The sequence below is a fragment of the Pseudophryne corroboree genome, chromosome 9 (genome assembly GCF_028390025.1).
Source record: "Pseudophryne corroboree isolate aPseCor3 chromosome 9, aPseCor3.hap2, whole genome shotgun sequence".
Classification (NCBI taxonomy): domain Eukaryota; kingdom Metazoa; phylum Chordata; class Amphibia; order Anura; family Myobatrachidae; genus Pseudophryne; species Pseudophryne corroboree.
The window spans coordinates 119,848,782-119,864,997 of record NC_086452.1 but is presented as its reverse complement, the minus strand read 5'-3'; the positions used below and the strand labels follow the sequence as shown (position 1 = coordinate 119,864,997).

Sequence of the window (16,216 nt, the reverse complement as noted above, 5' to 3'; positions counted from 1 at the left end):
TTGCGTCAGCATGGATGTGCAGTGCTGCCGCTGCGTGGTCAGATTCCCTGTCTGAAAATATTGACACCCTAGACAGGGACACTATTCTGCTAACCATAGAGCATATAAAAGACTCAGTCTTATACATGAGAGATGCACAAAGGGAGATCTGCCGGCTGGCATCTAAAATAAGTGCATTGTCCATTTCTGCTAGGAGAGGCTTATGGACTCGCCAGTGGACAGGGGATGCAGATTCAAAAAGGCACATGGAAGTTTTGCCTTATAAGGGTGAGGAGTTATTTGGGGATGGTCTCTCGGACCTAGTTTCCACAGCAACTGCTGGGAAGTCAGCATTTTTACCCCATGTTCCCTCACAGCCTAAAAAGGCGCCGTTTTATCAGGTACAGTCCTTTCGGACTCAGAAAAACAGGCGTGGAAAAGGCGGGTCCTTTCTGTCCAGAGGCAGAGGTAGGGGAAAAAGGCTGCAACAAACAGTAGGTTCCCAGGAGCGAAAGTCCTCCCCCGCTTCTTCCAAGTCCGCCGCATGACGGTGGGGCTCCACAGGCGGAGCCAGGTACGGTGGGGGGCCGCCTCAAAAATTTCAGCGATCAGTGGGCTCGCTCACAGGTGGATCCCTGGATCCTGCAAATAGTATCTCAAGGGTACAAACTGGAATTCGAGGAGTCTCCACCCCACCGGTTCCTAAAATCTGCCTTGCCGATTACTCCTTCAGACAGGGAGGCTGTGCTAGCGGCAATTCACAAGCTGTATTCCCAGCAGGTGATAATCAAGGTGCCCCTACTTCAACAAGGACGGGGTTACTATTCCACACTGTTTGTGGTACCGAAACCGGACGGTTCGGTGAGACCCATTTTAAATTTAAAATCCTTGAACACATACATAAAAAAATTCAAGTTCAAGATGGAATCGCTCAGGGCGGTTATTGCAAGCCTGGACGAGGGGGATTACATGGTATCCCTGGACATCAAGGATGCTTACCTGCATGTCCCCATTTACTATCCTCACCAGGAGTACCTCAGATTTGTGGTACAGGATTGCCATTACCAATTCCAGACGCTGCCATTTGGACTCTCCACGGCACAGAGGGTGTTTACCAAGGTAATGGCGGAAATGATGATACTCCTTCGAAGAAAGGGAGTTTTAATTATCCCGTACTTGGACGATCTCCTAATAAAGGCGAGGTCCAAGGAGCAGTTGTTGGTGGGAGTAGCACTATCTCAGGAGGTGCTACACCAGCACGGTTGGATTCTGATTATTCCAAAATCACAGCTGGTTCCGACGACACGTCTACTGTTCCTGGGTATGATTCTGGATACAGTCCAGAAAAAAGTGTTTCTCCCGGAGGAGAAAGCCAAGGAGCTGTCATCTCTAGTCAGAGACCTCCTGAAACCAAAACAGGTATCGGTGCATCACTGCACGCGGGTCCTGGGAAAGATGGTGGCTTCTTACGAAGCAATTCCTTTCGGCAGGTTCCATGCCAGAATCTTTCAGTGGGACCTGTTGGACCAATGGTCTGGATCGCATCTTCAGATGCATCGCCTAATAACCCTGTCTCCAAGAACCAGGGTGTCTCTGCTGTGGTGGCTGCAGAGTGCTCATCTTCTAGAGGGCCGCAGATTCGGCATACAGGACTGGGTCCTGGTGACCACGGATGCCAGCCTTCGAGGCTGGGGGGCAGTCACACAGGGAAGAAACTTCCAAGGACTATGGTCGAGTCAGGAGACTTCCCTACACATAAATATTCTGGAACTAAGGGCCATTTACAATGCCCTAAGTCAGGCAAAATCCCTGCTTCTACACCAGCCGGTACTGATCCAGTCAGACAACATCACGGCAGTCACCCATGTAAATTGACAGGGCGGCACAAGAAGCAGGATGGCAATGGCAGAAGCCACAAGGATTCTCCGATGGGCGGAAAATCACGTACTAGCACTGTCAGCAGTGTTCATTTCGGGAGTGGACAACTGGGAAGCAGACTTTCTCAGCAGGCACGACCTCCATCCAGAAGTCTTCACGCTGATTGTAAATCGATGGGAACGGCCACAGGTGGACATGATGGCGTCCCGCCTAAACAAAAAACTAGAGAGATATTGCGCCAGGTCAAGGGACCCTCAGGCGATAGCTGTGGACGCTCTAGTGACACCGTGGGTGTACCAGTCAGTTTATGTGTTCCCTCCTCTGCCTCTCATACCAAGGGTACTGAGAATAATAAGAAAACGAGGAGTAAGAACAATACTCGTGGTTCCGGATTGGCCAAGACGAGCGTGGTACCCGGAACTTCAAGAGATGATCTCAGAGGACCCATGGCCTCTGCCGCTCAGACAGGACCTGCTGCAGCAGGGGCCCTGTCTGTTCCAAGACTTACCGCGGCTGCGTTTGACGGCATGGCGGTTGAACGCCGGATCCTGAAGGAAAAGGGCATTCCGGAGGAAGTCATTCCTACGCTGATTAAAGCCAGGAAAGATGTAACTGCAAAGCATTATCACCGCATATGGCGGAAATATGTTGCTTGGTGTGAGGCCAAAAAGGCCCCAACAGAGGAATTTCAACTAGGTCGATTTCTGCATTTCCTACAAGCAGGAGTGACTATGGGCCTGAAATTAGGCTCCATTAAGGTACAGATCTCGGCTCTGTCGATTTTCTTCCAGAAAGAACTAGCTTCACTACCTGAAGTTCAGACGTTTGTGAAAGGAGTGCTGCATATTCAGCCCCCGTTTCGTGCCTCCAGCGGCACCTTGGGATCTCAACGTGGTGTTGAGTTTCTTAAAATCACATTGGTTTGAGCCACTTAAAACCGTGGATCTAAAATATCTCACGTGGAAAGTGGTCATGTTATTGGCCTTGGCTTCAGCCAGGCGTGTGTCAGAATTGGCAGCTTTGTCATGTAAAAGCCCTTATCTGATTTTCCATATGGATAGGGCGGAATTGAGGACTCGTCCTCAGTTTCTCCCTAAGGTGGTATCAGCTTTTCATTTGAACCAACCTATTGTGGTGCCTGCGGCTACTAGGGACTTGGAGGATTCCAAGTTACTGGACGTAGTCAGGGCCTTGAAAATTTATGTCAGGAAAACTGACTCGCTATTTATCCTGTATGCACCCAATATACTGGGTGCTCCTGCTTCTAAGCAGACTATTGCTCGCTGGATTTGTAGCACAATTCAGCTGGCGCATTCTGCGGCTGGACTGCCGCATCCTAAATCAGTAAAAGCCCATTCCACAAGGAAGGTGGGCTCATCTTGGGCGGCTGCCCGAGGGGTCTCGGCTTTACAACTTTGCCGAGCTGCTACTTGGTCAGGGGCAAACACGTTTGCAAAATTCTACAAATTTGATACCCTGGCTGAGGAGGACCTTGAGTTCTCTCATTCGGTGCTGCAGAGTCATCCGCACTCTCCCGCCCATTTGGGAGCTTTGGTATAATCCCCATGGTCCTTTCGGAGTTCCCAGCATCCACTAGGACGTCAGAGAAAATAAGATTTTACTCACCAATAAATCTATTTCTCGTAGTCCGTAGTGGATGCTGGGCGCCCATCCCAAGTGCGGATTGTCTGCAATACTTGTACATAGTTATTGTTAACTAAAGGGTTACTGTTGAGCCATCTGTTGAGAGGCTCAGTTGTTTTCATACTGTTAAACTGGGTATAGTATCACGAGTTATACGGTGTGATTGGTGTGGCTGGTAGGAGTCTTACCCGGGATTCAAAATCCTTCCTTATTATGTCAGCTCGTCCGGGCACAGTGTCCTAACTGAGGCTTGGAGGAGGGTCATAGTGGGAGGAGCCAGTGCACACCAGGTGACCTAAAAGCTTTCTTTAGTTGTGCCCAGTCTCCTGCGGAGCCGCTATTCCCCATGGTCCTTTCGGAGTTCCCATCATCCACTACGGACTACGAGAAATAGATTTACCGGTGAGTAAAATCTTATTTTCTTACGCCTTCATTACTGGTTGTCTTTTGTGTTTACGATGAAGTTCCTCATTTTATCTGGCAATCGGCTAATGTCAAGATCTGGCTGTGTTACTGAGGATCGCATAAATACATTGATATTTTATTTTGCATTGTTTCTCATTTCTACATATGCTTGCCTAGCCTGCGACACAGCACTGATTGCATAGATTGTACACAGGTAAACTGTCCGATCTCAGGTTGGTAATGGTCTGTAGGCCCTGGTTTTCTTGCACCTCTTCTTACTGTATAACACTCTGTAATGTTGCAATATTTGATAGCTCATTCTAGTCCTTGATATCAGTATTCATAATGTATTAGATAATAGGGTTCATGAATAGTTGATCTACCAACAATTTAGCAACATTTTTCTCTAATGGGCCAAACCATGTGCAGTGCAGGGGGGACAAATATAATAGGCTGACCATAATATCCCATTAAACTGGGTCACTCATAAATTACACAGGTTCTGGGGCTGAATAAAACCAGGTGACATACAGACTTGAAGTCAGCCAGCCACAGAACCTGTGTAATTCATTAGTGTCCCAGTTTAAAGGGATATTATGGTCAGCCTAGATATAACATGTACAGAGAGAGTTAGATTTGGGTGGGGTGTGTTCAAACTGAAATCTAAATTTCAGTATAGAAATAAAGCAGCCAGTATTTACCCTGCACAGAAACAATATGACCCACCCAAAACTAACTCTCTCTGCACATGTTATATCTGCCACACCTGCAGTGCATATGGGGGTCATTCAGATCTGATCGATGCTGTGCGTTTTCGCACAGCGGGCAGTCAGATCCGAACTGCGCATGTGTCTTAGCCGCAATGCGCAGGCGCCTCGGACGGCTACAATGGGCATCGGCGGTCAGCAATGGGATGGTGCGAAGGATCCATTCACACGGGCGTTCGCAAGGTGATTGACAGGAAGAGGCCGTTTGTGGGTGGCAACTGACTGTTTTCAGGGAGAAACACAGGCGGGCACAAGCGTTTTGAGGGAGGGTTCCTGACGTCAGCTCCGGCCCCGATCAGGATTCAATCGCACTGGAAGAGTAAGTCCTGGGCTGCGCAGAGACAGCACTAACTGTCTTTTAGCAGCTCTGCTACACATAGGATCCCACACTTGCACAGCAAAAATACACTCCCCATGTAGGCAGTGACTATCTGATCGCAGGACAGCAAAAAACGCTTCCCAGCGATCAGATCTGAATTAGGCCCACAGTTTTGCCCATTAGGGAAAGATTTTGCTTTTGCGATCAGGTCTGAATTAGGCCCAGTGTCTTTAAGGAATGTCCAGGCATCCATGGACATCATATAGGACATGCATATTATCATCTTGGGCGGTCAGTGTTTGTCATGATTAAAATAAAGAAACATCTGCTTAAATGAGCATAACAGCACAGACAGGAAAAATATTGAATTGGTAGCTCAGGGACACATTATTCCTTCCTTCTGCAATTCAGTTGTGTCTATTTATATACTGTGTTTTATTCTACAGTAATTTCCAATTTCAGGTGCTTCACTTTGGGCTGGTTACCTCCATTTATACCATGCTTAGCCAAGAAGGCTCAAGGTCATGTTATCAGCCTTTAAACGTCATCTCTCTTATTTGGATGCCTTTCATGAGTCTATTGGTTTTTTCCAGCTAAAAGACATGCACCTGTTATTTAATATGGGCACTTTAGATAATGATCTCCTTTACATTATGTCACTTGTAGACCCTGCATCTTCTCAAAACCTTGGACAATTCCTTAATTTCCCGCCCCTTTCCTCCAAGACCAGTAACTCTCTTCTAAAGTTAATAATTGTCCAACATTTAAGGCTTTTCTTGATTTTCAAAAGAAGGTGATCATTTCCAGTCTCCATTTTGGGTGGAGGAGGTCTTTTAAAAACTCAGTTTATAACATTGGTTCCCAAACTCTGCCCTCAAGGAGCACTAATGGTCCAGGTTTTAAGTATATCCATGATTAGCCGCAAGTGACTTAATTAGTACCTCAGTCAATCCATCTGTGCTGAGCCATGGATATACTTAAAACCTGGACCACTAGTGCTCCTTGACCACTGTTTAGACCATTTTGCTTCTCTGGAAAGTCCAGCTTATAAATATTGTGAAGATAAAGCCATATTGGACACTTCAGGTACTTTACCTATAGAAAATGCATGTTAGATTATGGGAAGCAGACATTTTAACTTCCATATCTAGATTAGGCTGAGTGAACTTTCATCCAGATGTGTTTGGCTAATAATTAATTCTTAGTATAAATCTAATGGAATACTACGAGGCTTTGAGAGTCTGGAATCTAGAACAGTTTAATATAGACATCATGTTAGTCCCATTGGACTGTGAACTCCAATTTAGGTTTTATCTCTACATAATGTTCTCTTGATTTGTTTTCTTGTATTTGTTAAAATCTGGTTCAGATGTCTCCAGTTTTCATGTTGTGACATTTTCTTCCCTGCTCTGTGTTAATCCCATCTCTATGAGGAGTAGATAAGACTTCACGCTATGGTCCTTACTTATCCCTTTTTAACTAGCAACACAGCTTGTTCCATAGAGCCCCTTCTTGTATTTTAAGAAAGTCTCAGAATATACACTCTTTTGTTTTTTTGTTTGTTTTTACTTTCATAAGGAGGAACCCAGTAGGGGTCTAACAACCCTAGTAACCAGAGTAGCACCTGCTACCATCCCTGCAACTGGGGATGCTCTGATGGACGTTAGCTACCAGCTCCTGTGTAGCTGCACCTGTGCAACACCGCAAGGGGCTACTTCTGCTCAGAGAGGAAGGGTAGAGGCGAAGGGAGCTTCTCTTCCTTTCCGTGTCGGAATTGAGTGTGTGCAGTGGTGGTGGTGGTGGTAAAGGAGGCATATGGCACCTCGTCCAAATTTGCACCAGGGCTCCAGGGTATTATCTACTCCGCAAGAACCCATCTTCCAGCAATTGAAGCACTTCCATTGAAGAGCTTCATTGCTTCCATGCTTACTGTCAGGACTGTGGGAGATCTCCAGTAGTTATGTGTTTGTTTCCTCTTCATTCATTATGTAAAAGAGAAGGATACAGATCTTAGCACCCAGTATGTACAGCTTGCTGGTTATAGTGTAGTAAAGCTTTGATGGCTACTTTGCTTCTTAGTGTTATTTACACCTTCCCATTAAGCAGTAAGCTAGGCTCAAGGGATGAATGTTGAGCAGCACTTAACTCATGTTTATGAACCCCTCGCTGTAGAAAGATCTATTGCTTATTTTTATGTCCTTTATTTTACCAAGGATACATCGAATGTTACTGTTTTCTGAAAGAATGGTTAACTCTGTGTTTATTGAAAAATGATGTTTCATTTAATTGCACTTTATTTATTGTCCTCAGGTTGCTCTGGATATGGTTCAATACAAGGGTGTCTCTGTACGCAGGGTCCTCGAGGTTCAGTCCGATCTGGTCGATAAATTCCAGGTGTCATCCTTTCCATCTGGGTTCTTGTTGACCAGAAATGGATCCATAAGTAAAATTGAGCTGTGAGTATCTCTCCAACTGACCGTGTGCAACCCCATGTTGTTATCTGTTTGTCAATCTTACTGTCTCTCGCAGGCAGACGGAGTCTCGTGCTGAATACACAAAGCTACTCCGTGCTCTTCCTGGGGTGAAGAAGGTTAATATGAATCTCATTGGCTGGTCTGCATCTGTTACTGGGGACACAGTTGTAAAGAAGACAGTTAACAGGTTAGAAGAGTCTGGACTTTTCTCATATGAATCTGCTGCAGCCTTTCTGTCCTCAGAACGGTTATCCAATTTGCAAAAACGCAGAGTACAGTGAGGTTGTGTGCAGGGCCGGATCTGGGGGGGGGGCGCGAAGGTGGCGACCGCCCCCCCCTAACACAGTCATAGCCACGCCCACTTTTGAGCAGAAGAGAGCTCTACTGGGAGAGCCTGAGGCAGAACGATGTGCTGCAGCTTATACCACAGCAGCACAGAGGAGCCAGGAGAGCAAGGGTTACAGAGCATTTGCCCCTCACTTGCTGGTGTGTGGGTACTAGGGCTAATAAATACAATTACTCCATAGCACAGTCACATGTACATAGAACGATCACAAAGCTCTATCTCAGTCTCACTCAAAAAGTTCAGTCAGAATTGAGAGAGGAGGAGCTAGGATTGCAGATGGGAGGAGTTGGGACTGTAGAGGGAGGAGTCAAGATTAAACAGTAAACCGCCCCCCCCTAAAGAAAAGTCTAGATCCGTCCCTAGTTGTGTGCTCACAGTGGTGACGGAGTCCGACCTGGACACTGAAGCTTACTGTGTGTTTCTGTAAGGAGGTGCTCATTTCTGGTGCAGAATGTGTACTGATGATGATGATCAGCAGTCCTTCCAATTGGCTGATCGTGTACTGGTCCCTCCCATTGTATTTAAATTATTAGTGTGGCTATATAACGTCAAGGCCATCTATTCACATTACTTAATTGATATTTGTGTTCAGACCATGGCAGTTAATAATATTCCAGTTTGTTTTTAAAAGGGAAGGCAACGGATGCTTGTATTTAACTGAATTTAAATTAAGCTTGCATTTTGTATTTCTGTTTATATTTAATTTTACATGGTAAGTGGGACTTTTACATTCTTAAAAACACTGTCCTGACACATCCTTATAGTATTATATCCAGGGCCGGATCTTGCCCTTGTGGCGCCCCGGGCAAAAATGGGGGCGTGGCTTCATATGGGGGCGTGATCAGTTACGCCCCCATTTGTGCCCCCTGTAGCGCAGCTGGAAAAAAAAATAAAAAAAATAAAAGTATACTTACAATCCCCGCTCCTGATTCCAGACCTCCTCCTCCGCCGGCGCCGCTCTTCTCCTGGACTCGGATGGTTGTGTCTGTCCTCGGATCTATGGGAGAGACGTCATTACGTCTCTCCCATAGCACAGCATAGACACTAGAGGTCAATTATGACCCCTAGTGTCTCTGCCACTATGCTGTGCGGTGCGCGATGACGTCATCGCGCACCGCACAGCAAAGGTCCTCTCCATAAAGGGAAACTAGACGCTTCGTCTAGTTTCCCTTCATGGAGAGGACCTTTGCTGTGCGGTGCGCGATGACGTCATCACGCACCGCACAGCACAGTCCTCTCCATGAAGGGAAACTAGACGCTTAGCGTCTGGTTCCCTTCAAAGCGGGGGACCAGCGGCGGGCACAGCGGGGGGCACTGCAGAGGGCACAGTGGCGGATCTTGCCATGGTGCGGCGCCCTCCGGAGGGCGCCGGCGTCCTCCGGAAGGCGGCGCCCCGGGCAAAAGTACTGCTTGCCCGTGGCAAGATCCGGTACTGATTATATCATGTGACACCAACAGCTTGTACTGTCAAGCGATATCTATGGCATAAACCAAGCACATAGTTTTCTCTGGCGTATACCAGGCAAAGAACTTTTGGAAAACTCTTGCTATTTAGCCAGCATTCCCCCCTCAGCCCCTTACAGTGCTCTAGCTGTCCATTTTCCCATCACTTCTCACTTGTATCATCTTGGTTTGTCTCCCTGTTCATCTGTGCTGGCACCCTGCAGAGGAGATCACTGTCAGTATGATTGGAAGATTCAAAGCTCTATAGCAGTGGTTTCCAAACTTTTTTGAATAACGGCGCCCTAGAATATCAGAATTTATTTCACGGCACCCATAGGCCAAAAATTTCTTATTGAGAAATTTAGAAAGAAATATTACATTAAGTAGATTGCGTTTATATGTCATCCCCTGATCTCTCCATGGCTCTCCTCACTCGTACCTCAAACTGTCTCTCTGCTATCCCTTCCTGGATGTCCCAGCGCTTTCTTAAACTCAACATGTCTAAGACACGGGAGGGGAGCTGATCATCTTCCCTCCCTCCCGCACAGCCTCACCTCCCACAATCTCATTATTCATTGATGGCACGACTATCTCCCCTAGCCCCCAAGTACGCTGTCTTGGCGTAATCCTTGACTCCTCCCTCTCCTTCAAACCACACATTCAGCACCTCTCACAAACTTGTCATTTTCATCTCAAAAACATTTCCAGGATCAGACCCTTTCTCGCCCAGGATGCCACCAAGTCCATTATTCACTCACTGATTATTTCCAGACTGGACTACTGTAATCTCCTCCTAACTGGCCTCCCTGACAATCACCTCTCTCCACTCCAATCTGTCCTCAATGCTGCTGCCCGGCTCATCTTCCTCACCAAACGCACTACGTCTACCTCCCCTCTCCTACAAGCCCTTCACTGGCTTCCCTTCCCTTTCAGAATCCAATTCAAACTTCTCACACTTACAAAGCACTCACCCACTCCTCTCCCATCTACATCTCTGACCTAATCTCCCTTTACTCTCCCACCCGTCCCCTTCGCTCTGCTAATGCACGCCGACTCTCCTGTCTTCTGATTACTTCCTCCCACTCCTATCTCCAAGATTTTTCACGTGCTGCTCCCTTTCTCTGGAATTCTTTACCTCTCCCCCTCAGACTCTCCACCTCTCTACAAAACTTCAAACGGGCTCTCAAGACCCATTTCTTTACCAAACCCAGCCAAATCTCATCCTAACCCACTGTTCCACGCCCTCTATGTACCCCATCTGTGTCACCCCTGTCTGTCTACCCCTCCCCTTAGAATGTAAGCTCTCACGAGTAGGGCCCTCTTCCCTCATGTGCTTATCTTTTTCTTACTTTAATAATCCTCAACTGCCCAGATCCCGCAGTTTTTTGGCCACCTGGAACTTATCTCTATGTTGTTTACTGGTGTAGTTATGCTTAGTTACCCTGTACTTGTCCTATATTGTCTTCAACTGTAAGTCACTGTTTTCCTGTTTTGATTATGTGCATATGTACTCTGTAATTGGGCGCTGCGGAACCCTTGTGGCGCCATATAAATAAAGGATAATAATCCTTAGGGTCAGTTGTGTTGTGAGGGACAAGATTTGCTTCTGTTTGGCCACATATTTTATGACTGGCAGCCGCCAGCACTGGTTTTGCCTATTATATTGACCATGAATAATTTGAATTGGTCCTGGACCACCAACCCAGGGCACCCCTGCAAGTGTTTCGAGGCACCCCAGGGAGCCTCGAAACCTCTGCTCTATAGGCATGGCATCTGATCTGTGACCAATCCAGTCAGCTGCTGCATATAGTAAATAGCCCATCATAACTTTTATGAGATGAATTGGTAAAAGCGGACCCTTATACGTTTGCCTTAATGTGAATTATGTCAGATGCCACAGATATGTTTGGGTTGGGGGCAAGGGGCGGTGGGGTGGATGTCATACCGGGCAATGACTGGGTCAGCCTGTCGGCCTCTTTTTTACCATGTTTTGAGGGCAGCTTCAGTTATACTTCTCTTTGCTCTCATGTTGCAGTTCTGTAGTGTACATGGCAGATCTGGAGGCATCCATCCACTATTCATTGCGAGTTGAGGTGGCTCGGTTCTCAACCTTGGAAGGGGACCGTAAAAAAGCTCTTACCAACTATGTCGGTGTGCTGAAGAAGGTGAGCAGGATTTGATGTACTGTAATATAAATCTCGAGCATGGCAGCTGTACCTGGAAGATATACTGTTACTTCATCTTAGATACTGTACATGTCACCTACATACAGTGCAGGCAGTCACTTTGCTGTCTGTCAGTTCACCTAGTGAGGCACTGCGATTACATTTCCACAGGCAGTGGCAAACGCAGGATTTGTAGAGGGGGTTTCCAAATACAGTCCACAGTCTCCCACTCTGCGTAACATTGGAGCAAGTGTAGGAGTCCGGGGGAGCGGTAGAAGATCCTAGTAACGACCCTGGACATTAATGTAAACATTGGTCTTTTTATAAAGTGGATACTGTATGGAAGACAGTATTAATATTTAACACTATAGATGGTCTTTAGTTTAGGCTGTTTCAAACATATACTGTAAATAAGTGGTCAGGAAAAGGTTAAACATGCCATAATAAATACATTAACATAATAAAACCAGTACTGCATTTTCTAAGCATACATTCTCCTACCTCATGGTAAGGCTCCTGTCTCTTCTTCCTGGTAGCTACTCTCTGGTCCAGTGCACTTGTTGAAGACTCAGATCCACACACACAGCAAACTGCTCTGTTCCTTAAACTGCATAATGTGGTGGCAGCTCCAGCAATCGCATTACATACCATTGCTATTGTTGTTGCTATTGTTTGGGCCACTTGCCAAGAGGAGGGGTGTTTCCGGGGTTTCCGGAAACCCCCCTGCGTTTGCCTATGACAGGGTAATGGTTCTTAGCAATGTAATCAGCTAACAACTGGGTATATAAAAAAGTACTACTGCCGCCAATGTATGTAGGCCACAGGAGCACTGTAAGGGATATAGTGGGCACAGTCTTCTAGTTATTAGATGCATTTGTTGCAGGTTAAAGTAAACTAATTCTGCACGTCTAATAATCCAGTATTTAAGAGTGGATTTCTAACATACTATATTATCCTGTTTTCTTCTCTTTCTACTTCAAAAACATGTCCCATGAGCAGGGATAATTGAAGGTAAATTTTAGAATTTACCTTTTTTATATGTATATGATTCTTTGTATTGTTTTAATTTGAAGTTTTTAATAGGCTTGCTCATGCATATACAGTCCAAGGCACACTCAAAGTCCATTGTTGTCATGTACAGGAGTGTCTAGCATAAGCGTATATCTCCCAGTTATAATGGGATAGTCTTGATTTCACTGGACACCCTGATCTATACTTTTGTCCCGATTTGTAAGAGGTATTTCCCCTGCCTCTTGCACTGGGGCAAGGGAAATAATAATTTACTAGAAGAAACACTGGCCAGTGGCATAGCCATGCTTACCGTGGCATGGTCATGCTACAGCTATACCCCCATATCCTGGATCCAGTTCCACCAATGTTGGGAGGTAGTAAGTGCAGAACAGCAGCAGTTTACCAACCAATTGCAAGAAACATCCTTTCTTCTTTCAATTCCACCTAAGTATAAAGCATGGGTATCATGTAATTTTCTTTTGGGGAGCTAGGTTATTTTGCGGGGTACTGGAGAAAGAGTGCATATTGCAAGCTGTCTTTGCTTACGGGGGCAGCATGGAGAAAACGGGGGCTGGTCGGTGGCGTTTCCAAGTCAGCTGCGTGACGTCACACGCAGCTCCTCCAATGGGAAAAATGCCAGCTGATTTCCTGCATATGCAGCCTAGCTGCGGCTGCAGGGGGGTTGTCCACAATAGCTGTGACCACAGTGTAAATTGCGTCCGCAGCTGGTGGCCGCCATTTAGCATACTGGGCGGCCTTGCCCTGTGATAGGTAGCCCCCAGCATGTGAAAGAACGGATTGCAAATTCTGCTTTTTAGCAGAATTTGCAATCCATACTGAATAACCCCCATGGTACGTCAGCCTTGTGCCCACAGATAATTGTATCATCCTATGCAACACCTTGTGCCAAACGTGTCACACACACACACCTCACTAATTATTCAACCAGCCAGTGCCTCACATATAATATAGCAGTCATTTGCCCACATATTATTAAACTAGCTTGTGCCTCACACATAATATTCTGGCCATCTGCTCACAGATTATTGTAACAATTTTTCCCAACCTACACTTGCCAGCCTGTGTCCCACACAGAATAAACTAAGCCCATATTCTATTTGCCCTTTGTTCCTACACTGACCACATTTCCCCATCAGGGTGTGCACTGTAAGATTGTCCCCTAACCCCACCACTAATGCAGTAATTGGGGAATGTTTACTAGCGGTTCCGGTGTAAATAGAGTAATTAATTCAATCATTGTAGATATTTAAGAACATATTTATAATGTTTTTATACATTTATATGTTGTTTTTCTCTAGCATCCATAAGGGATATTGGGGGAAACTAGTACAATGGGTATAGACGGGGTCCAAAGAAGCCAGTGCACTTTAAATTTCTTCAACTGGGTGTGCTGGCTCCTCCCCTCTATTCCCCCTCCCACAGGCAGTTTAGAAAAAAGTGCCCTCAGAAGAGGATGCACACTCTGCAAGCTCCAGAGAGTTTTTTTCAATTTCTTTTAAAACTTTTTTTATTTTAAGTATGCTATCTGGGCAACAGCATACCTGCGCCGTGGGGGGGAGGGGGGGTGCGGTCACCGGCCTTACGAGGTGCAGAGCCGCTTCCCCGCTGCAGGACCACCATCCTGAGGGGTTGTTGTTCAGCAGGGCACTGCGCCTTGGCTGTCACAACCGCAGCACGCCGCACACCCCTAACGCTGCCTGAAGGTGACATTGGGGTGAGTACAAACCGGGGGCCCCGCTAAGATCCCCCGTGTGTAAACTGATACAAAACTGCTTGACTAGCACTTGTGTAATGTTTTAAGCTGTTTAGGAGACTTTGCCAGTATAAAAAATATGTACAGCTCTGGCGCCATTGGAGGGGGCGGAGCTTCCTCCGAGCGGGACTTGGGGCGTTTTGGCGCCTTCCTCTGCTTACTGCAGCCATCTACAGCACACACACACAGCGCTTCCTGCCTCACAGACACGCTGGAAAACTGGTACAGGGTGTAGCAAATGGGGAGAGCCGCTTGTGTACACTATCCTGAGCATATTTAGGATTGCAAATTGTTAGTGTTTACTGTGATTTACAGACCAGACAGTCTCACTGGGGCTGTGCAGCTCAGGGTGTGCTGTTATCATCCCTCTCTCTGTGTCTCCTCTCACATACAGTATATAACTGTCTGTGTGTATGTGTATGTTATTGTGCTTACTGTGAGATATGGGTAAGCACAAGCTGTACAGTGTATGTCACACCAGATTCTCTCCATTATCTAATGACTGTTTCCTGTGAACAATGTAGTCAATCTTCACAAATTAGTGAAGTGGCTGGGGGAGAGGGTCCAGAGCCCCATTAGTTAGGGTCTCTTAAGACTATGATGTCATATATGTCACCCCAGCTCACTGCTAAGTGCAGAAGACTCGGCTACAACAACAAGCTGTTACAGATTTAGCTGCTAGGGCTGATGCTCAGCCCCCCCTATCTCATGCAGGTCCACAGAAGCATGGTTTACCTGCACTACTATATGATACAGACAAGATGATGGGGATGACCTGGATCCCGTTAGTGGGGATCCCGATTCTACTCAGGGTATTGAACCCCTCATTTTGGCTATAAGGGACGTGTTAAAGCTCCCTCTGGAGGACACTGCATCACACCAGTCGTTTTTCTTTGTACAAAACAAGCCCAATGTCACTTTCCCTGATTCTCCAGTTAGATGACTTATTCAAACAGGCCTGGAAAAATCCAGACAAAAAATTCCAAGTGTCCATAAAGTTTTTGCGCACTCCCATTTGCTCATGATGGTAGAAAATTTTTGGAGGAACCCCCTGGCATGGATGTCTCAGTCTCTAGCCTGTCTAAGAAGGCAGTGCTACCTGCCCCGGGCTCTTTTACTATGAAGGATCCTGGGGATCGGAAGATAGAGGCTACCCTAAAGTCTATATACACTGCAGCCGGCCTCTCACAAAGACCGGTCATTGCGGGTTGCTGGATGACGCATGCTATTCATTCTTGGGCCATTCAAATTCAGGGGGATAATACTACAATAGGAGAACTAGAAGACGGTTGTTAAGTTGGGTGCACAAAGTAAATTTGTTAAATTGATTGGTATGATAAAACGTAGCTTTTATTGCTTATTTTAATATGAAGATGGTCCTTTTAACTAGGGCACATACAGCAAAATATAGAGGTTAAAATGTAAGACATACAGACAAATAGGTGAAAAGGATTGAAGTAATGTGAAAACGATTCTTAAAAAGAGGCAACACCACAATAACTCCTGCAGTTGTAAATTTTTAATGTGTAATATCCGAGCCGGATATTTCCTAGGGAGGTTATTCGAAATTCATACCTAAATAGACCTATAGAATATCAGCATAAGTAATGTAATCCTTGTATGGTTACTTCAGTTTTCGGATTCTATCTTAATCCTCATAGAGACAGTAGCCGGCCAATATAATCTTTAACCTCTATCGTATCTCAGTCCTTATAGGGATATGAATATCTATATGTCACTCATGTTCAGCAATTGATATGCTGTGCACAAACTGCAGTAAGTATAATTGGTCCCAATAGTGCTTTAAATTGTCTTTTATTCACATAGAAGGTGTGTCGTGTTTATATTGGAGTTATCATCAGCACTTGTAGGAATAATTAATAAACCAGAGAGATGCACAAATTAATTAATGTGCTTCATGAGGTCACTTGTTACTCCTATATTGTGTCAATCCCCTAGATGTCTGTTTATGACAGTTAGTTGACACAGTTCATTGTAACGGTATTGGTAC

At 45.8% G+C, this 16,216-nt stretch overlaps 1 protein-coding gene across 1 annotated transcript in view; it reads left to right on the top strand.

The window, feature by feature from the left end:
* The window catches only part of QSOX1 (quiescin sulfhydryl oxidase 1), a 105,281-nt gene that overhangs the window by 52,176 nt on the left and 36,889 nt on the right, over window positions 1-16,216 (top strand). The window contains exons 6-8 of the mRNA XM_063939799.1: window positions 7,303-7,448; window positions 7,522-7,653; window positions 11,291-11,420. Of these exons, the coding sequence (XP_063795869.1) occupies window positions 7,303-7,448; window positions 7,522-7,653; window positions 11,291-11,420 (408 nt within the window). The remainder of the gene's footprint in view (window positions 1-7,302; window positions 7,449-7,521; window positions 7,654-11,290; window positions 11,421-16,216) is intronic.